General features: G+C 50.0%; 1 protein-coding gene and 1 long non-coding RNA gene across 2 annotated transcripts; one reads left to right on the forward strand and one right to left on the reverse strand.

Moving 5' to 3' along the window:
- Nucleotides 1-738: 738 nt before the first annotated feature.
- Nucleotides 739-19,840, forward strand: LOC123382488. The gene is made up of 8 exons (XM_045047380.1): nt 739-878; nt 960-1,057; nt 4,093-4,233; nt 5,643-5,848; nt 6,007-6,658; nt 6,857-6,953; nt 7,113-7,254; nt 19,628-19,840. Exons 2-8 carry the CDS (start codon nt 1,036-1,038, stop codon nt 19,709-19,711), a joined length of 1,344 nt encoding a protein of 447 aa, XP_044903315.1. The 5' UTR covers nt 739-878; nt 960-1,035; the 3' UTR covers nt 19,712-19,840.
- On the reverse strand, nt 18,809-21,676 carry LOC123382490. The gene is made up of 2 exons (XR_006590924.1): nt 20,841-21,676; nt 18,809-19,194 (listed from the first exon to the last, which is right to left on the reverse strand). It is a non-coding gene; the product is annotated as an uncharacterized LOC123382490 (long non-coding RNA).
- Nucleotides 21,677-22,123: the final 447 nt, after the last annotated feature.

Genomic DNA, 22,123 nt, shown 5'->3' on the forward strand with positions numbered 1-22,123 from the left:
GATGCAGGGAACCTCTGGCCCCTCCTCAGGAAGCATCGGGGCTCACAGCTGGCCTTCTCTCCCACCCCGCTTATGTCTCTGCATCAGAATCCCCACGGCCACCCCCAGGTTCGGTGGCTCGCTAGGCCTCAGTTCTCAGCATGTGGTTACAGCGAAAGCATGCAGAGCAAGATGGAGGAAGAGGTGCAGGGGCCAAGGCCCAGTGTGGGGGGGGGGAGGGGCAACGAGGCACAAGCTTCCAGAATCTTCTCCCCGGGAGGTCACCTGGGCCACCCTTAATTCCGTCAGCTTTGAGCTGTGTCTGACATCGTCCATCAGGAGAGCTCGTTGGAGACCTCGTACCCAGGGTTTTCCTTGGGGGCTGGTCACGTGGGTAGCCTTCTCTGGCACTTACCCCGCTTTGGGGCTGGGAGAAGCAAAGGGATATTCAGCACGAGCCACTTGTGTGCACAGCTGGGGCACAGCACGAGGCCCTCTTCCCGGTTCTGGGGGTGATGGCACCTCCCTAAAATCTGGGATCCCAGGTGCCTGCCAGGGGCTGACCTTGTGAACGAGACTCTCAGAGGGGAAGTCTCAGGCCCGCTAAGCCATCTCTTGTCCGGGGTTCCTGGTGCCATCACCTAGTTTGCTGGAATAGGCCATATTTCCCGCAGGCGTGGGTCTGGGTGCGGGCAATGGCATCTTGCCTGCCGTCGGGACTCCGGGGGCCTCACAGTGGGCGCTGGCTGCCTGTTGCAGGGCCCCTGGCCACGCTGAAGGAGGCTTACCTGGAGGTCACGCTGCGGCCCCTGGACGAGGTGTGGCAGGAGAGGGCCGAGTCCGCCATGCGGTGGTTGCGGGCCCTGGGGCCCAGGCCCATCGGAGCCGCCTTGGAGCTGGTGAGGCGGGGTGAGGGGGTGGGAGGCGGCCCTGCTAGGTGGCGGGAACCCTGATGGCTCTCGCCGCCCGCCCCCCTGCAGGCCATACGCCAGATGCTGTCTTGGGCCGAAGCCACTTTGTCACAGGCTCTGAGGAGGCTCTGCAAGCCTTTGCTGGATGTGTACAGCTTCTCGGCCAGGTACCTGGGCGTCTGTCCGTCCCTGCCTTCCTGCCCTGGGCTGGACACTGGGCTGAAACACCCCGGGTCTCCTTTTTCCCTCAGGACAACCCTCCCAGGGACACGTTTGCGGTCCTGGTTTTACACATGAGGAGATGGGCTGCTTCTTCATTCCATAGATGTTTCAGGAACACTTTCTCTGAGCGGGAGCTGTTCTAGGTGCTGCGTTCTAGTGAACGACCCCGATCCCTCCACAGTCTACCCCGGGGGGCTAGACTGAACACATAACTAGGTTATCTACACCAGGGGTCAGCAAACCTTTCCTCTAAAGGGCCCTGGAGTGAAGTGTTCAGGCTTCGTGGGCCAGATGGTCTCTTGCTTAGTCTTTGTTTTGTGTTTCAAGAATCCTTTAAAACCTAAAAGCCCTTGTTAGCTTGCAGGCTGTTCAGAAACGGGACACAGACTGGATCTGACCCCTGACCCATGGTTTCCCAGCCTCTGATGTGGTGTGTTAGGTGGTAAATGCTAGAGGCGGGGGGGAATAAAAAGGCTTGACAAGTGGGTTGGGGGTGCATTTGAAGTGGTGCAGCCATGGTCTGCTTCAAGGAGAAGGTAGCATTTGGACAAGGGCTGGAAGGAGCTGGGGTAGTGAGCCATGGACATCATGGGAAGAGTTCCAGGCAGAGGGCACAGTCAGTGCAAAGGCCCGGGGGTGGGAATGTGCCCTGCCTGTTGGAGGAATATGGAGGAAGCCAGGCTGGAGTAGAGGGTGTAAGAGCCCGAGAGGTGACAGGGACCCAGGAAGCCTGGGGCCTTTGTGAGGACTTGGGCGTCTCCTCTGAGATGGGAACCCACAGAAGATTTTGAGCTGAGGAAAGACATGATCTGTATCCCCTTTCGAAAGATCCCTGTGGTCCTGGTGTTGAGACTAAAGATATGGGGGCAGGGGAGTGGTGTGGATACGGGTGGGGAGCCCAGTAAAGAGTCGTCACTTAGGGGCACCTGGGGGGACTCAGTCGGTTGAGCATCCGACTCTTGATCTCAGGGTTGTGAGTTCAAGTCCCGCGTGAGGCTCCGTGCTGTGCGTGAGGCCTACTTAAAAAAGAGAAAAAAAGTGGTTGTTTCTTGGTGGCTGCCCAGGCGAGACAGGACGGTGGCTCCACTGAGCAGTGGTAGCCGTGGAGGGCTGGGACGTGTCAGAGTCTGGATGTGGGTTAAGGTCAGGGCTGTAGATTGGAGGACGAGATTGCATCCGGGGTGGAACAGTGCTGAGGGTTTTGGCCTTGGTTTGGCAAGATGGAGAGTCCGTTTGTGGAGCAATGGGGCATGAGCGGTGGAAAGCCCACCGGGGCTTTTTTCGTCTCCTGTTGCTGCTGTAGCACATCACCCACCAATTGGGTGGCTTGAGACAACACAGCTTTGGGGCACCTGGGTGGCTCAGTCAGTTGAGCGTCCGACTTCATGGCCTCAGCCGATCTTGCGGTTTGTGAGTCCGAGCCCCGTGTCGGGCTTCCTGCTGTCAGCTCAGAGCCTCTGCCCCCCTCTGTGTGCCCCTCCCCTGCTTACGCTCTCCCCCAAAATAAATAGAACAACATGGATTTATGCTTGTACGGTTCTGGGAGTCTGAAGCCCGGAATCAGTTTAACCCGCAGTCAGAATATGCTGACCCTGCCGGTTCCCCCTGTGGAGCCCCCGTGTCCTTGACCTCCTCCGGCAGCTGGAGGCCCCTGCACTGTGTGGCTCACCGCCCCTCCCTCCTGCTTTCTGACCTTTGTCCTCGTAGCTCCTGCTTCTGAGCCTCCTGCCTCCATTTTTGTGGTTCTGTCGTGGTCCTCGGCTCCCCTGGATAATCCTTAACCCTGTCACACCTGCAAACTGTGTTTGGCTACATAAGTTACCGCATTCCTGGTCTCGGGCACTTGGATGTCTTTGGGGGCCTCTATTCAGTGTACTCCACCAGAGTGGGGATAGGGGGCCATTCTGGACGTGTTGAGCTTGAGACCCCGTGGGGACTCCCAGCTGGAGGTGTCCAGCAGGCAGCTGATGGCCTGGGTCGTGCGTTTAAGTTTGGGAATCATCAGAGAGGGACCGAGCCCGGGAGCAGCAGCAGAGGCCCGGCGTGTGCATCCCTTCCCCTCACAGGCCCGGGGCGGAGGGGCCCATCTGTAGGGAGGGGTTTAGGGTGGTAGTGGCACCCTTCTCCCAGGGCCAGCAGCCACACAGAGCATCCGGACCAGGGGAATGCTTGGGCTTGAATGCACCTCTAACTTGGGCAGTGCTGGATCAGTCACTGCTTTGTGCCTTGGTTTCCCCTCCTGGGAACGCATGACGTTCCCGCTGCCCTGGCTGTCAGTGCTGTTGCAATGCAAGCTGGCAGACGGAAGCTGCAAACCAGGGAGGGTGTCAGGTCGCGGGAGGAATGATGTCCCCAGTCGGGGCTGTTTGCACAGGGAAGGGGCTGTCTGGGGAGGTCCTGGCAACGGGTCACCCCTGGGTTCTTGTGCTGTAAAAAGGACTTCAGGGGTAGGAGGCCTTTGAGGCTGCTCCCTGCCTCAGGTCCCCTGGGCCCCGTGTGGGAGGGAAAAGTCCTGCACCCACAGTAGAGGGTGTGAAGTTGTCCTTGTCCACATCTAGCCCCAGCGCGATGAGACCTCTGTGCTCCTTCAGGCCCCACAAGGTCGACCTGACCCCCTCTTTTCCATCCTGAGACAGTTTCAGGGTCTGCCCTTCCCTGTGTAATTCCCAAGGTCCCCGGGGCTCTGATCCCCTGCTTCTCCAGTGCTCTTGCTGCCCCCGCCCCCCGCACCTTGCGGGGCCCCAGTGGTGGGCCCATCCATCCCTCAGGGTTCACACAGAGGTGCCCCCACCTGACCCAAGGCCACGTACGTCCTTCCGGTGAGGCCATCGTGTCTCTCCCGAGCCTGTCCCGCCCACCTCCACCTCCTTAAGCTGCTTCCAAAAGCAAAGGCCCATCCGTCCGGCTGGGGTCTCCCGCCTCCCCCGTGCTCTTTCCAGGAACTGCTCGTTGCTGGTGACGCTGCCACTGTTGCCTGCAGGGGACGAGCCCCTGGCTGTGGCCCGGGTGACCGGCTACCTGGTGGAGAAGCTGGTGCTGCCCTTCCGCGAGCTGTACGGGACCAACGTGCTGGCCGCGTACTACCGGCTCAAACACCGCCTGCTGCAGAGCCCCCATGAGTGTGAGTCTCGCGCCCCCCTCCTCCCCACTCAGCCCCGCGCCCCTTGGGGTGCAGTGGCCAGACCCTGCAGGCGCAGACACGGGGCCGGGGGCCGGGGTGAGAGGAGCCATAGCTTGGTACTGCTGGGCCCGGAGGTTCCTGCGCTTCCTGAGGTCATCCTGGCCTCAAGCTGGGCTGCAGAGCCGGGCTTCTAGCCAAAGTTTGAAAGCCCGAGCCTGCACCCAAGGTGCAAGTGGGCCAAGTGGCTTGGGGCTCGAGGCCAGCTCCCTCCCACTGCACTGGGCTGGAGCCGCAGAAGGCAGACCTCCAGTTGGAATCGGAAGGCGGCTAATTGAGTCCAGACTGGGTCAGGCATTGCCTGCAGTCGTGGGCGGTGCCAGCATCGGATGTGGTTGTGAGGGCTCGGGGCCCCTGGAGGGTTTGTGTCCGGCTCGTGGCCCCGGCCGGTCTCCCCGCCTCTCTGGGACTTGGTTTCTCCCTCCCTCTGCCAAGGGGCGGTGACAGCTTGGCTCCCTCCTGTGGGTCACAGGCCCGGGTGCCGTTTGGGTGCACAATTCCTTGGTGACGGGGCAGATCTGAAGTCCACGGGCAGGCATGGCACCTGGGGCCTGGCGGGACTGGGATATCAGTGCGGGTTCTTGTCACCACACAGGTCGGGGGGAGGGGGGGCCGGGGGTTCGCCTTCCTGGGCGCAGGGGTATTTCCTCTGCAAGGCACAGGTGAGGGAGGAGCTGCTGGGTCTCAGAGCTCCACCTGTGTGTGACCTTGGGCTGGTCTGTAACCTTCAGCTCAGAGAGCTGACAATGGGGCTTTCGTCCCCTCCTTGTGCGGCGGGTTAGCCAGCAGCTGCCAGGCCTGGGTCACTGTTCCTGCTGCACACGGCCCAGGCCCCTGCCCCAGGGCGGTTTGGACTGGATGGGTCAAGCTGTCTACCCCCCCCCCCCCATCAGCCGCCTTTGAAGAGGGCGGAGCCAGGCCCTGTGGTACCTGCCTTGTGTCGGATGGACCTTTGGCCACAGTCGTGTGTGCGTCGTTTTTTAATGTAATTCTGTTTTACAGTAGCTTCATGGACACACAATTCACTTACTAAAGCATATGATTCTGGGGCTTTGAGTATATTCATAGGGATACACATCTGTCCCCACAGTTGACTTTAGAACATTTTTGTTCCCTCAACCGACCCCACCCGCCATCTCTCAGCCATCACCTCCCCACCCCAGCTTTACAAGGCCCGTGCACGTGTCAGTCCTTTCTTTTTACTGCTGACTGGGCTGTAGCTGGCTCAGTTCCGGGTGCGGGGCTGGGGAGAAGAGCTGGGGACAGACCCCCTCTCTCCGCACGTGGGCTGCCCCAGAGGACACCGGCCCGAACTGGCCGTCCTCACCTACCTGGCGGCGACTTCTTCCCAGACCATGCTGTGGTGGCCGGGGCCAGGCACGTGGTGACCTTCGATGGCCAGGTATGGAGCCTGGGTGTCCACTGTGGGAGCCTGCTGCTGGCCAAGGACTTTGCTCACAACACGTTCTCGTTGACGCTGAACCGGGCCGGTTCAGGGCTCATGTCCGTGTCAGTGCAGCTGAACCACACTTCCCTGGTGTTCTACCCCGGCCTGAAGGTGAGCCTTGCGAGTGTGGGAGGGGCAGGGGCCCAGGGGGAGGACAGTCTCCTGCCGGCCATCCCATCCACACACCTGTGTCCTGGGCCCCACGCCCTTCCCACCCGGTGCCCCGTGGGCCTGCTGCCTGTCCCCCTCAGCCCGTGTCTGGCCCCCAGACCTACAGGCTGTACGAGTCCTCCGAGCCCAGGCAGAGCTGTCTGCACCGAGATCTGCCCCCTCCTGAGACGAGGAGGGATGTGCCCAGAGTCAAGCTGGCCAGTGAGAACGGCGTCTCTATCACCTGTGACGTTCGGGCCGGCCTCTGCAGCGTCACTCTGGGCCTCTGGCTCCACGGTGGGTCTGGGCCCCAGCTGGGGGCCTCCGGGTCCGTGGGGTCGGCTGTGCGACTACCACAGCAGGTGTCCAAGGCCAATGCGGCCAATCCCTGGCCAGGGGTGCACTCGCTGTCCTTGAGAGGCTGGGGGCCAGGTTCCCCAGGAGCCCCTCCCGCTGCTGCTTCCTGGGGGGCTCCCAACCTGAGCAGGCACGAGAGGAGCCGTTGCCGTGGCTTGGCACATGAGGGCTTCCCTCCCTCCGTTTCCTTTCTCCTCTCCCTCTGGGGAAGGGTCGGAGCCAGGGTGGGGCGTGGGAGTCGGGTGGAGGGTCCGGCCCCCCCGGGAACCCTGGCCAGGCTCGCCCACGTCCCCCTTTCCCATAGGCGTGTCTGCCGGCCTCCTGGGCACCAACGACAACGAGGCCGCCAACGAGCTGATGCTGCCGGACGGCACCCTGGCCCACAGCCTGGAGGAGCTCGGCCTCGCCTGGCAGGTGAGCTGCTGGGCCTCACCGTGGCTGTGGGCAGAGCTTGGCCCCCTGCATGCAAACTCTGCAGACAACTGCTCAGACCCAGGGGGTAGCCACCCGCTCCGGAAGCTGATGCACCTGTTCTAGATGCCCGGGAGAAGAGAGGTTCAGGGGGGAGGCCTGAGTCTTGGGTTTGTCTCACCAGCTGGGTGGCGACTGTAGGGCCATGGAGAAAACTCACGAGTGCCCCCGACAGAGCCCCACCTGCCGGGCCTTCTTCCAGGACCCCCGTTCCTGCCTGGGGAACTGCTTCAGTGTGGTGAGTGTGAGGCTGGGTCTGGACCCCAGGGGAAGCCCTGCAGCGGGTAGCCCAGAAGGCAAAAGAACTCCCCTGCCCTGATCCAGCCTCTGCCCCTCCTTGGTGCTCCTCCCAAGGGTGCAGTGGGCAAGGACCCTGACTCTGACGGCTGGCTTTCAGGTGGACCCCACCCCCTTTCTCAGCCTGTGCTCCCAGGACACCTGTGGCACCCAGGAGCTCTTTCCTGCCTGCAACCTGGCTGCCGCCTACATCCACCTGTGTGCCCGCGGCTTCGTGCCCCTGGACCCTCCTCCACGGTGTGGTAAGCTGCCCCAGCCAGCAATGAGTCTGACTCCTGCCCCATTGACCCGTGTCTTCCCTCCCAGAGGGAAAACCAGTTCCTTCCTTTTTGCTTAGCTCCCTTGGGGTGGACAGGCACTCCATCTTCTTACAGTGAGCTCTGTTTTGACTCTGAGTTATGGGCAAAGGGTTACTTACTGAGAAAAAGAAGCCCAAAGACTCCCCGTGTCCAAGCCAGGTCTTGAAAATCCGGGGACCTCTGGCACAGGAGATAATAGCTCTGGGAGGTCAGACAACTATAAACTCAGCTTCTGAAAATTTATAACCACAGATCGGCTTGTCAGGGATTTTAACGGACACTCTTTCCTCTGTCTGGAAAGCCCTCGGTCAACCAATATTATCCTTCACTCTGATTCCTGTGGCTAAAGTCCACGATGTAGGGTTGAAAGTCAGCAACTGCACCAAACATGGGGAGTAGAATCCCTGTTAAAGGGAAAATTATTCCTGATGCTTGTAAAAGAGCTCTAAGGTGGGCTGTATTCAGGGGGACCATCACAGTGGTGCGGGAACCACTGCAATGGGGTTTGGCCACAGGGGTGAGACATGGGGCTCAACTCAACAGGGAGAATTGGGGACTGAGTGCTGAGCAGGTTACCGGTCTGTGGATGGAAAATTACCAAGATGAACCATGAGAGACAGGCGAGTTCTTAATCAAGCTGGCAGGATTCTTGTTGGAGGCAGGCCAGACTGATGAGAGGAACCCTGTCCGATGTCGAAGTAACCAGTCATGCAGGCTAAACCGACTTACCAGAATTCTTGCTAAACCTGGCTTATGGAGAGGTGGAGTCCCCAGAAGCCAGGGCCTCCTTGCTGAGACTTCTGAGGCCCCAGGGTAGAATATGGTCCAAACAGAGATTCTTTCCCACTCACTAAGACCTTCAGATGCTAGCATTTGAGAAGATGGAATACATGGAAGAAACTGAAAATGGTAAGTGGGATTTCAAAAGTAATTTCCAGAATTGATAGATATTTACTGAAATTTAAAACATAACACATTTGACAGAAGAAAAAAAAATAATGAACTGGAAAATATAAAACAGAGAGTGAAGTGAGGTGCTAACAGAAATTTCAGAATGAGAACACAAAGAGGTTTGAGAGTGTGATGCCTCAGATTCAGGAAGCACAAGGTGGCCCAAATACTGACCATAAATGTCTATGAAGACATTTCAGCTTGGGTAAGAGGTCATCTTTCAAGGAACAGGTAGACAACCAATTTCCCACCAGCAAGAGTCCAGTCTCTTAAGAGAGTAATTGCTGAGTTAGATTTTATACCCAGGTCAACTATGATACGAGGTTAAAAATGAAACATTATTAGCACTGACCTGTCTGAAAACATCTTTCCCACTGGGAGACAGTCACTAAAGGAACAGAGCAAGCCACACACATTTGTTCACACTCCATCCATGGCTGTGTATTTGCAACACGGGCTGCAGATCTGGCTGCAGAGTCTACAATATTTACTGTTTGATTCTTTACAGAAAGCGTTGGCTGACCCTTTGTAGAAACCAGGGAAAGTAGAAGGGAGGAATTTAATGAAACAGGAAGAGATGAACAATAGAAGGGATCCAGAGGGGAAAAAAGACAGTAACTAGGAAGGACCGAGAAGTCACAACCACAGATCCAAGAGAGACTGAAAGGTCATTCAACAACTCTGGACAGATTGCTGATAACTTTCAAGACCTAGCTTGAATACAAATTGATTTTTTAACCTGAAGAATCTCATAGCTATTAAATCAACTGAATCTATAGACTATAATGCTGTCTAAAAGACAGCAGGCAAAGCTTACTTATTAGGACACCAAAAGCCTGATTCACAAAAGAAAAAAATAGACCTCGTTCATACAAGACAAAATGTTTACAAACCACTTATCTGACAAAGGACTTCTATCTAGAATATATAAACTCAAATTTAACAGTAAAAAAAAAAAATCTAAGTAGAAAATGAGCAATCACATGAAGACATGTCACCTAAGAGGACATATAGGCAGCAAACAGGCCCAGGAAAAAAAGGTGTTCAGCAGTATTAGTCATTAGGGAAATGAGAACACTACATACTTATTAGAACAGTTTAGAAAAAAAACAGCAACACCAAAGCCTGGCAAAAATGTAGAGAAACTCATTCCCTCATCTATTGCTGGTGGGGAAATATACAGTGGTACAGCCACCCTGGAGAAAAAGCTAAGAACACACTTAAAATATAATCCAGCAATTGCATTCCTGGGTATTTATCCCAGAGAAATGAAAACCTGTGTTTCACACAGAAGCCTGGACGTGATTATTCATAGCACTATTATCTGTAAGAGCCCAAACCTTGAAACAGCCCAAAGTGCCTACCTTTGGTGCACAGCTAAACAAATGTGGGTATGTCGCTACCATGGGATATATTCAGCAATAAAAAGGAACACCCTACTGGTACAGGTAACAACTTGGATGAATCTCAAAAGCATTATGCTGAGTGGGGGAAAAAACCCCAAACTCCTAAGGTCAAGCGCCATATGATTTTATTTACGTAACATTCTCAAAATGACCAGTTATAAAGATGAAGAACAACTCAGCTGCTGTCTGGGACGATGGAGGAAGGAGAGGTAGCCCAAGGGAGGTGTTTCTGGTGGTCGAACAGTTGTGTATTTTGGTGGTGGTGGTGGTAACACAAACCTACAGCTTCAAGGAGATGTCCAAACTAGATAACATGCCTTCGACCACTGTCAATGTCGGGGTTTGGATACTGTGCTCTCATTACCGAAGATGTGGCCACCGGAAGAAACCGAATGTAAGATACATGGGACCTCCCGGCCCTATCTTTGAACCTTCTTCTGAAAATCTGTCATTAGTTCAAAACAAAAACTTTTAAATGGTACACACCAAGCCCAGATCATGTTAGAGGCAAGTTGAAATAATTTACTGTAACACTTCCAGAATAGGAAAATGAAATCTTTCTATCCCCAACTCATGTTAATGAAGTAGTAAGATATGAACACACGTCAAGGACAAGGACAATACAGGAAGAGAAAGAAAAGCCCAACTTCGCACTTGAATATAGAGGTTACTAATGTATTAATAAACTAAACAATCTCTGGAATCCAAGGATGGTCTTTAAGAATAATGTACTAAAGAAATTTAGGTAATTCAGGACTCTTCTAGTGAGATATCTAATAATGCATTGGAAACATCTTTTTTAATGTTTCACAGAGAGAGAATCCCAAGCAGATGCCACCCTCAGCACAGAGCCTGATGCAGGGCTCGATTTCATGACTCTGGGATCGTGACCTGAGCCACAATCAGAAGTCAGACGCTCACCCGACTGGGCTATCTAGGCACCCCTGGAAACATCCTGATCAAAATGCAGAGGAAAACATGGCCCAAGAACAGACACTCAGATCAACGGAACAGAATAGAGAACCCAGAAATGGACCCACAAACGTATGGCCAACTCATCTTTGACAAAGAAGGAAAGAATATCCAGTGGAATAAAGACAGTCTCTCCAGCAAGTGGTGCTGGGAAAACTGGACAGCGACATGCAGAAGAATGAACCTGGACCACTTTCTTACACCAGACACAAAAATCAACTCAAAATGGATGAAAGACCTCAATGTCAGGCAGGAAGGCATCAAAATCCTCGAGGAGAAAGCAGACAAAAACCTCTTTGATCTTGGCCACAGCAACTTCTTACTCAACATGTCTCCGGAGGCAAGGGAAATAAAAGCAAAAGTGAACTACTGGGACCTCGTCAAAGTAAAAAGCTTCTGCACAGCAAAGGAAACAATCAGCAAAACTAAAAGGCAACCGACAGAAAAGGAAAAGATATTTGCAAATGACATATCAGGGAAAGGGTTAGTATCCAAAATCTATAAAGAACTTATCAAACTCAACACCCCAAAAAATGAATTATCCAGTGAAGAAATGGGCAAAAGACATGAATAGACACTTCTCCAAAGAAGACATCCAGATGGCTAACAGAAACATGAAAAATTCTTTAACATCACTCATCCTCAGGGAAAATCAAATCAAAACCACAATGAGATACCACCTCACACCTGTCAGAAGGGCTCACATCAACAACTCAGGCAACAAGAGATGTTGGCGAGGATGCAGAGAAAGAGGATCTCTTTTGCGCTGCTGGTAAGAATACAAGCTGGTGCAGCCACTCCGGAAAACAGTATGGAGGGTCCTCAAAACGCTAAAAATAGAACTACTCTACGACCCAGCAATGGCACTACTAGGCATTTATCCACGGGATACAGGTGTGCTGTTTCGAAGGGACACGTGCACCCCCATGTTTATAGCAGCACTGTCCACAAGAGCCAAAGGATGGAGAGACCCCAAGTGTCCACCGATGGATGAGTGGATAAAGAAGATGTGGTATATATGTACAACACAGTATTATTCGGCAATCAAAAAGTGTAAAATCTTGCCATTTGCAACTACGTGGATGGAACTGGACGGTACTATGCTAAGGGAAATTAGAGAAAGACAAATACCATATGACTTCACTCATATGAGGACTTTAAGGGACAAAACAGATGAACATAAGGGAAGGGAAACAATAATATAAAAACAGGGACGGGGACAAAACACAAGAGACTCTTAAATACGGAGAAGAAACAGAGGGATACTGGAGGGGTTGTGGGAGGGGGGCTGGGCTAAATGGGTAAGGGGCACTAAGGAGTCTACACCCGAAATCATTGTTTCACTATACGCTAATTTGGATGTAAATTTTTAAAAATAAAAAATAAAATTAAAAAAGAATGCAGAGGAAAACAGACGGCACACTGGCAAGACAGCAGGCCAGGAAGCCAAGACCTTCAGTCCCCCAGGAGAACCCCAAACGTGTAATAAAATGGCCCCAAGTAGCTTTGTGGGAACTCTCGAAGCAGCAGCAACCACAGGAGTGCCTGAGCAAGAACAAGCGCCACTCAGAACCGCAGGGAACCCCGTGCATGGTGTTTCTGCTTGCCTGTCACAGTAAGGTTTCAAGTAAAGCCAACCAATTCATCCCTCAGGATGCAAGAGAAAGTGTGGAACTTGCTGACAACGTTCTGACTTGCCTGGGGGCCGCCAGAGGCACAGGCTTCGGTCTCTTCTGGCTCAGAGTGCTGATGACCGTAATGGCAGAGTCTGGGGGTGGGGTTGGAGGTTGCTGAGAGCAGTCACGGGTGCGTATGTGAGAGTCCACAGACCGGCGGGTGGCCAGGGGCCAGATTACGGGCAGAGGAATTCAATGGATCTAGACCCCTGAGAAGAAGCAGGGGGGAGGCTGCTGGGGAAATTTAGACCTTTAAAGGCAGCTGTGTATATAGGGGATGGGAACTTAAAATACCCACGGGCCCAGAGGAGATAAAGCCCCCCCTAAACATGTTTGAGAGAACCCTGAGCCTTTCTATCCGGCTGGTTCGTGAAGGTCTTCCCCGGCCCAGGGACAGTCTGCAAAGACTGGGAGAGGTGGATGCCTTTTCAAATGCCCAGTTTCAACAAAAGATGACAAGACACACAAAGAAACGGGGAGGCAGGGCCCATTCACAGGAATACCGTCAACCTCCAGAAACGAACTCTCAAGGAAAACTGGCCTCAGACTTGAAAACAACAGTCCTGGATCTGCTGTCAGCTGAGGAAAAGAGGAGCAGACGACTGAACGGAATTCTGAAAACAACATCTAAGCAAAAGGAGAATGTGGACAAAGACAAATTGTAATAAGGAACCGAATTGTGGAGCTGAAAAATCCAGTAATTGACTTTATGCCATCTGCCAGACAGCCACTCTAGATTTAAGGACACCCATAGGTTGAAAGCCAAAGAATAGAAAAAGATAGTCTATATAAATGATGACCAAAATAGAGCAGGGATGGCTATGTGGATATCAGACAAGTAGAATTTAAGGGGGAAAAAAAAAGCTGTTGCAAGGGATAGGAGAGGCCATTAATCCTTGTATCGACGCATAATTCACCAAGAGGATCTAACAATTACAAGTATATATGCACCAGACATCAGAGCTTCTAAAAATCTGAAGCAAACATGGACAGAAGTGAAGGGAGAAAACAGCAACTCTTAAGAGTCCTTCAACCCTCCCCCATCCACCCACTTTCAACTCACACATAGAACACAGAGAGCATTCTCCAGAATAGACCGTCAATTAAGCCACAAAATACGTGCAGTCTTAATACAGTTTTGAAAACTGAAACCACACAACCTATCTTTTACCAATCACAATGAAAACAAATTCCTAAGAAGCACAACTAAAAATAGGTGGAAAATAGGAAAAATCAAAAATTGTGCAAAATTCAACAACACACCGTGAAACAATGGGTCAAAGAAACCGCAAGGCAAATTAGCAAATATATTTTTATTTTTTAAGTTTGTTTATTTTGAGAGAGAGCAGGACACAGGCAGAGAGAAAGGGAGAGAGAGCCTGTGCAGAGCTTGATGTGAGGCTTAAACCCACGAATGGCACGATCCTAACATGAGCCAAAGTCAGATGCTTAAAGGACTGAGCCACCCAGGTGCCGCAAATTAGCAAATCTCTTGAGACAAGTGAAAAGTAAAATAAAACACACCAAAACCATCAGATTTAGAGAAAGCAATGCCAAAAAGAAAATGTACATTCTTTTCCCGTAAATGCTTAAATGAAAAAAGATGGTCAATCAACAACTAACTCTTTTCCTGTAAACGCTTAAATGAAAAAAGATGCTAAATCAACTAACTTTATACCTTAAGGAAGTAAAAATAAATAAATAAAATAAACTGAACCCAAAACTAACAGTAGGAAATCACAAATGTTAGAACAGAGATAAACAAAACAGAGAATACAGAGAAAATTAATGTAACAAAACGTTTTTTCAAGATCAACAAAACTGACAACACTTTAGCCAGATTGGCTAACTAAAAAAAAAAAAAAAAAAGTACTCAACTAAAATCAGAAATGAAATACAGAACATTACAACCAATTTTTACAAAAATCAAAGGGATTTTAGGAATATGAACAATTGTATGACCAACTGGACAACAAAGACGAATAAATTCCTCGAAGTATATGGTTTGCCAAGATGGAATCATGAAGGAATACAAATCTGAGCAGACCGGAAGCCTGAGTGGCTCAGTTGGTTAAGCATCCAACTTTAGCTCAGGTCATGATCTCATGGTTTGTGAGTTTGAGCCCAGCATCTGGTTCCATGCTGACAGCTCAGAGCCTGGAGCCTGCTTCTGATTCTGTGTCTCCCTCTCTCTCTGCCCCTCCCCTGATCATGCTCTGTCTCTGTCTCAAAAATAAAAAAGCATTAAGACAAATTAAAAAAAAGTCTGAACAGACCTATAACTAGCAAGAATATTGAAATAGTAATCAAAAACCTCCTCACAAAGAAGGAAAAAAAGGCCCAGGACAGATGGCTTCACTGGTGAATTCTACCAAACATTTAAAGAATTAAAAACAGTCCTCCTCAAGCTCTCCAAAAATTGAAGGGGGAACATCTCCACATCCATTCTATGAGGTCAGCATTACTTCTACACCAAAGCCAGATAAAGACACTTCAAGAAACAAACTATAGGGGTGTCTGGGTGGCTCAACTGGGTTAAGTGTCCAACTTCTGCTCAGGTCATGATCTCACAGTTTGTGAATTTGAGCCCCATGTTGGGCTACTTGATGACAGCTCAGAGCCTGCAGTTCAGATTTGGAGTCTCCCCCTCTCTCAAAATAAATAAATATTTAAAAAATTAAAAAAAAAAAACAAGTGACAGACCAATATCCCTGATGAATATAAATGCAAAATCCTCCAAAATAAATAAATAAATAAATAAATAAATAAATAAAAATACTACCAAACAGAATTCAAGAGTGTATCGAAAGGACTATACACCCACCAAGTGGGATTTATTCCTGAAATACAAGAAAGGTTCAACACAGAAAAATTATTCAATTTAATACACCACAGTAACAGAATGAAGGACAGAAACCACAAGATCATCTCAGCTGATATAGAGAAAACATTTGAACAAAAATTTAATATCCTTTCACGACAAAAACAACAAACAGACTAAAAGGAAACTACTTCAACTAATAAAGGGTATACATGAAAAGCCCATAGACTACATATATTTTTTTAATGTTTCTATTTGAGAGAGAGGGAGACTGTGAGCAGGGGAGAGACAGGGAGACAGAGGATCCAAAGCAGCCTCTGCACCGACATCAGAGGTCCCAATGTGGGGCTCAAACCCACAAACTGCAAGATCACAACCTGAGCCAAAATTGGAAGCCCACCAACTGAGCCACCCAAGTGCCCCCATAGATAACATATTCAATGGTGAAAGACTAAAAACTTCTCTTCTGAAAGCAAGGATAAGACAGCGATGTCTATATTGGCCTCTTCTATTTAATACAGTAATAGAAGTGCTAGCCCGAGCAATTAGGCAAGAAAAAGAAATAAAAGACATCCAAATTGGAAAGGAAGAAACCATCTCTGTCCTCAGACAAAATGACCATATATATATAATATATATATAATATATATATTATATACACACACCTATCTATACATATATCCTATGTACCTGTAGAAAACCCTGTAGATGGCACACACACACACAGTCCCTATTAGAACTAATAAACTTGGCCAAGTAGCAGAATACAAAATCAATACAAAACAATCAGTTATGTTTCTATACACTAAACAAAAGGATATTAAGAAAAGGAAATTTAAAAAATAATTCCATTTACAATAGTATGAAAACAAATCAAATACTTAGGAATAAACTCAACCAAGGAGTTGAAAGACCTGTACACTGAAAACTATAAAACATCACTGAAAGAAATTGAAGAAGATACAAATAAATGGCCAAATATCCCATGTTAGTGGATTGGAATACTTAATAACATTAAGTATAATAACATTAAGATACTACTCAGTGATCTACAGATTTAAAGGAACCCTATCAAAATCGCAATGCCTTTTTTTTTTTGTACAGAAAAGAAGTCCATCCTAAAGTTCATATGGAATCTCAAGGGCCCCCAAATAGCCAAAGCAATCTTGACAAAGAGCCAAGTTAAAGGTCTTGCACTTCCGGGTTTGAAAACAAATCTACAGTAATCACAACAGTGTGGTATTAATCGGTTGAGCGTCCACTTCAGCTCAGGTCATGGTCTCATGGTTTGTGAGTTCAAGCCCCACATCGGGTTTGCTGCTATCAGCCAGGAGCCTGCTTCTGTCCCCCTCTCTCTCTGCCCCTCCCCTGCTCATTCTCTTTCTCTCAAAAACAAACCAAACAAAAACAAAAACAAAACAAAACAAAAAAAAAAAACAACCCAGTATGATGTTAACACAAAGATAGATACACAGTGCAATGTAATTGAATAAAGAGCCCAGAAGTAAACCCTTGTATAGGTGGTCAAAGGCCTTTTTACAAGAGGGTCCAGACCATTCAGCAGACAAAGTACTGACTTTACATCACATTGTGGGAGGGGAATTGGCAGAAAGGGCTCTCTGCATCCCAAAGGATGAAGGTGGACGCTTACCTTATACCAGATACAGACATTAGCTCAAAATGGATCAAAAGCCTAAACATAAAAATTGAAACCAGAAAACCCTCAAAAAACAGGGGGAAAGCTTCTCAACATTGGATTCATCAGATTTCTTGAATAGGACACCAAAGGCACATGCAATTAAAGACAGCAGGCAAATCGGGCTTCATCAAAATTAAAAACTTTTGTGCACAAAAGGACACCATCAGAATATAAAGGCATCCTATGGAATGGGAGGAAATATTTGCAAATTTTGCCTGATAAGGGGTGACTATCCCGAATATATAAAGAACTCCTGCAAACTCACCAACAACAAAACAACTGGATTTAAAAATGGTCCAGGGCGCCTGGGTGGCTCAGTGAGTTAAGTGTCCGCCTTCAGCTCAGGTCATGATTTCAGGGCTCGTGGGCTGGAGCCCTGCATCGGGCTCTGTGCTGACAGCTCAGAGCCTGTTTTGGATTCTGTGTCTCCCTCTCTCTCTGCGCCTCCCCTGCTCATGCTCTGTCTCTAAGATAAATAAAAACATTTTTAAAAAATTTAAAAAGGATCAAAAGAGGGGCACCTGTTTGGCTCAGTCGGTAGGGCATGCTACTCTTGATCTTGGGGTTGTGAGTTTGAGCCCCACCTGGGTGTAGAGATCACTAAAAGTAAATTACAAAACATTAAAAAATGGTCAAGGGACCTGAACAGACATTTCTCCAAAGAAGACACCCAGACGGCCAACAAGCATGTGAGAAGATACACAATGTTACTCGTCTTCAGGGAAATGTGAGTCAAAAGCAGAATGACCTATCACCTGACACCCATTTGGATGGCTACTATTAAAAAAAAAAAAAAAAAAAACAGAAAATAAGTGTTAGCGAGGATGTGGAGAGACACTGGAACCCTCGTGCACAGTTGGGAGAAATGCCACAGTGACACAGCCACTAGGGAAAACATGATGGTGGTTCCTCAGAAAATGAAACATAGCATCACCACATGATGATACTCCTGGGGTATACACCCCAAAGAATTGCAAGTGGGGACTCCTACAGCTGTCGGTACGTCCGTTATTTGCAGCAGCTTCATTCACAGTAGCCGGAAGGTAGAAACAACCCAGATGTCCACGGACAGAGGAACGGATGAGAAAAGGGTGATCCGCTGTCCTTACAAAGGAAGGAAATTCTGCCACCTCCTACACTTGAACCTGGAGGCCATGAGGCTAAGTGAAAGAAGGCAGTCATGGAGAGACCAAGGCCGTGCGATTCCACTTCTAGGAAGCACCTAACATAGTCCAAAGCACAGGGACAAAGTCGAATCGCGGTTGCCACGGGCTGCTGGGAGGCGGAGTGGGGCACCGTCTAATGGGGACAGAGCTGCAGTTTCGCAGGAAGAAAAAAAAATCCTGGAAGTGGAGGGTGGTGATGGCCACACAGCAAGGTGAATGTACCTAACAGGGCTTCACTGTGTACTTGTACATGGTGATTAAGAAGTTCCTAATTCAAGAACATTTCCTAAGCACCTACTTCATGCTAGACACGGTGACACAACAATAAACAGTGTACTTATAAGCACCGGAATTTATAAAAACAACAACAACAACAAAACACACACACACACACACACTTGGGGAGTGTGAGTGGCTCAGTCGGTTAAGCACCCAACTCTTCAATTTCGGCTCAGGTCATGACCTCAGGGTTCGTGAGATCGAGCCCCACGTCGGGCTCTGTGCTGACAGCACGGAGCCTGCTTGGGATTCTCTCTCTCCCTCTGTCTCTGCCCCTCCGACACTTGTCTGAGTGTGCACACGCTCTCTCTCTCTTGCTCTCTCCCTCAAAATAAATGAAGCAACAAAGGACAAAAAAGAACACACTTAAGGAGATAAACTTCTAAAAGCCAGCAGCCACGAACCCACATGAATTGCCGTGGGTTTGTGACACAGACTGCATGCTTTGGCAGGAAACTAGAAAGTATTCGAAGTATATCCTATTTGGAACAGAACCAAAAATGTAATCTCAATAGAGGACCGAAAAGGCATTTAATAGAATTCTTTAATGTTGGTGTTTTTAAAAAATTCAACAAACGGCGGATAGGCGGGACCTTCCCTGAAGCGGACACTTTGAGGTGTCGGCCATCCAGCCTTTCAACATCACAGTGGGTGGGGACACATCAGAAGCCCTTTGAAGCCAGCAGCCCGCTAAAGATACATTGTTTCTGCCTCTACTGCGTGCTGTATCCACAACCCCATCCTGCTCAGACCACGAAAAGAAATGAAGTACAAAAGATGCGCAAGAAACACTTAAAATGCACCTGCTAATGGCCACTTGCCTCGAGAGGGCGCTGCGTGTCTGTCACTCCTAAGTTGAAGAGACCCGCTCTTTGGTGGGAGCCGGAGATTCAAGGGGTGAGGCTGCATTTCTCTGCAAGCAGAGGGAAGTCACCCCGAGGTTGCCAAATATTCTGGAACCATCCAAAGGCCCCTGCTGCTTTTGTGACCTAGAAACCACTCTACCCGGGAGTCAGCTCGGGTATCACCCCTTGAACTTCCCCTTGCTCCCCCTTTGGGTTTTAGGTACATCCCCTGTGCTCCCAAAGCCTAGGGTACTGGGGTTCAGCCCTCCCCCTCTTGGCTGGGAACTTTGGGGTGGGGGTGGGGTGACCAGGTCTTGGTTGTCTGTCACACAGGTGCAGGAGATCACCTAACCACACCTGGTGCTCTTCTCCAAAAGGGTGAGATGTCCTTTTAAAGAAGGCCACTCTGGGCCTGTGACAGGGGCTCCAGCATGACTCCAGGCAACAGAAGGGGCCCCCTGTCCTCTGGGCCCACAGAACAGCCTCCTCTTCTCTTTACAGTTGGAGAGTTTGCCTAAGCCAACACTAGGCTGCCAAAGATTTCACACCCGTCACCCCCTCAGCTCGGCCAAGATTCTTGGCTGAACAGAACCATCACAACGAAATGCCAGGAGGCACAGAGATCACACTGGGTCCAGATACAGCCAAGGGGGGGATCATCGTCCATGATTTCAGAATCCTTCCATGGACAATAAAGTTCACAATTGGTCTGGACAGTTCTCTACCTTCCTTGACACCTGCATGGCCTTCTAGAAGACAGCCTGGGCCCCTGGCCCACCCCTGCAGGGCCGGGGGGCGGGGGGGGGGGTCCATTCCAGCCACTGTTGTTGCCCAAGTTCTTTTTTCGCTTGCTTTGTTCCTTGGTCTGAGGCCTCCACCGTGTGAGCCCAGGGCTGCCCTGGGGTCTTCCTACTTTGGGACAAGCATGAGGCTCCTTGAGGTATACAGATGGTCCCAAATCCCTTCATCACAAGCCTGGGGGGGAGAGTGTCCCTCTTTGGGGTAGATCCTGAATCTGGAACTGAATGTTTCAGGGGACACTTGAGAAGGCCTCCCTTTTTGGGGGACTGGTTTCCACAGACATGTGCGAGGGGCACCCAGGCCCCAAGGATACAGCCTTCAAAGCTGTTGACCTTTGGGAAGGCTGATCTGTCCCTTGAATTTTTGACTGAAAAATAAATCTGGCATGATCCCAGAACACATCCATTGGAAGGATGGGGCTAATCGTCTACTGGAATGACGGGGGAACTTGGGTGGCTGTGAAATCGACCCACCATTGGGAGGCCCCCTCAAGTCTTCTATCCAAAGGCCTGAGGTGCAGATTCCAAAGCAAAGGGCAAAGCGTCAGACACGCGGTGGGGGGCAACCAGGTCAGATGCGAGATTCCCTTGCCCCAGCCTCCCCACCCATAAATCCCCAGCACACAGCAGGCACTCAATCAAGTCCAGAAGAAAAAATACTAGAGGGCTTGAGAGTTTTTCGAAGAATGCGTGAATGGGGCCAGTCCTGCACATTCCCACACACTGGAGGCAAAGGGGAAGGGGCTTCTGATTTGTTGAGCGTGTTGTCATGGGTTACAACGAAAAGACCCCAGAGTCCAGGCACTGCTCTTTGAAAGATGTTCGATCTTTTCTTAGACCTCCCAACAGCCCAGTGACCAATGCACAATCCCACATAAGGGAAGAAGCAGGCTCAGAGAGCCCAGGGGACTTACATGAGGTCATCCAAGCAGCAGACGGCCAGGCTGGTGCAGGTCTGGGCCCGCTGGACCCTCAAGGCTGCCCAGCTTCAGTCATCACCTCCTATGCTTGCAAGAGCACCATATTGCCTACTTTGAGAGAGTCAATTGAACACTGGCTCCGTCCCAAGCCGGATACGTGATGCTTACTCTCCATTTCTTGGTCCACATTAAAATGCCCAATGAGCCATGTCACACACGATCAGAAACACATCCACGACCGTCAGAGGCGCTATGCTAGGCCCTGTCACAGGGATCTCGGCCCAAGAGAAGGAAGGAAAGCAGGAAGGAAGGAGACAGTTCACAGGGGAAAGCCAACTGGTGGAATATGGGGAGTGGAGCGGGGGGGGCGGGGAGCAGGTCAGAGTCTGCGGCACCGATGATTTGTCACCACGCAAGCTCTTGGTTTCTCCATCTGCTCACAGGATGAGTTACTTTCGGTCCAGGCAGAAAAGTGCAGAAGGTTCCCAACCTGCCTCCCACGCTCTGTCCGCAAAGCGCTTACCAGGAAAACAAGAGTGGTAGGTTGGGCACCAGCCTTGACCTCAAGAGGGAAGCACAGTTCTCCTTTCTCAAGACGGATTTAATGACACCAACACTTTGCCATTTGGGGGGTTGGGCTGGGTGTGCACACACAGGCGTAGAATTTAAAGAAAAAAATGGATGAGACAGGGAATGAGTCCATTAAAGATGCAAATAAATAAGGGCACCTGGGTGGTTCAGTCGGTTGAGCATCCAACTTCGGCTCAGGTCATGATCCCGCATTCATGGGTTTGAGCCCCACGTCGGGTTCCATGCTGACAGCTCAGAGCTTGGAGTCTGCTTCGGATTCCGTGCCTCCCTCTCTCTGCCCCTCCTCCTGCTTGTATGCTGTCTCTCAGAAAATAAAACATCTAAAAAATAAAAAAAAATTTAAAAACGATAAAGATTTGTGCCTCAAGCACATAAAAAGCAAGTCCAGATAAGTCTTTAAAAAACTCAGTCTCGGTGAAGTGATTTGGTAAAGGACAGAGCAGACAAAAGAGAGAAGTAAACGGTGTGGAGAACATTTAATTTTGCTGGTAACTAAAGGCAAAAGAGAGTAATGCTTGTAACTTCTTAAAAATTTTCTTAAAATTTATTTTGGGAGAGAACAGGGGAAGGGAGCGAAGGGGAGAGAGAGAATCCCAGGCAGGCTCTCGCTGTCCGGGAAGAGCCCAACGTGGGGCTTGAACTCCTGAACCTTCAGATCATGACCTGGGCCGCCATCAAAAGTCAGA

This window comes from Felis catus, chromosome E3, assembly GCF_018350175.1.
Source record: "Felis catus isolate Fca126 chromosome E3, F.catus_Fca126_mat1.0, whole genome shotgun sequence".
Classification (NCBI taxonomy): Eukaryota; Metazoa; Chordata; class Mammalia; order Carnivora; family Felidae; genus Felis; species Felis catus.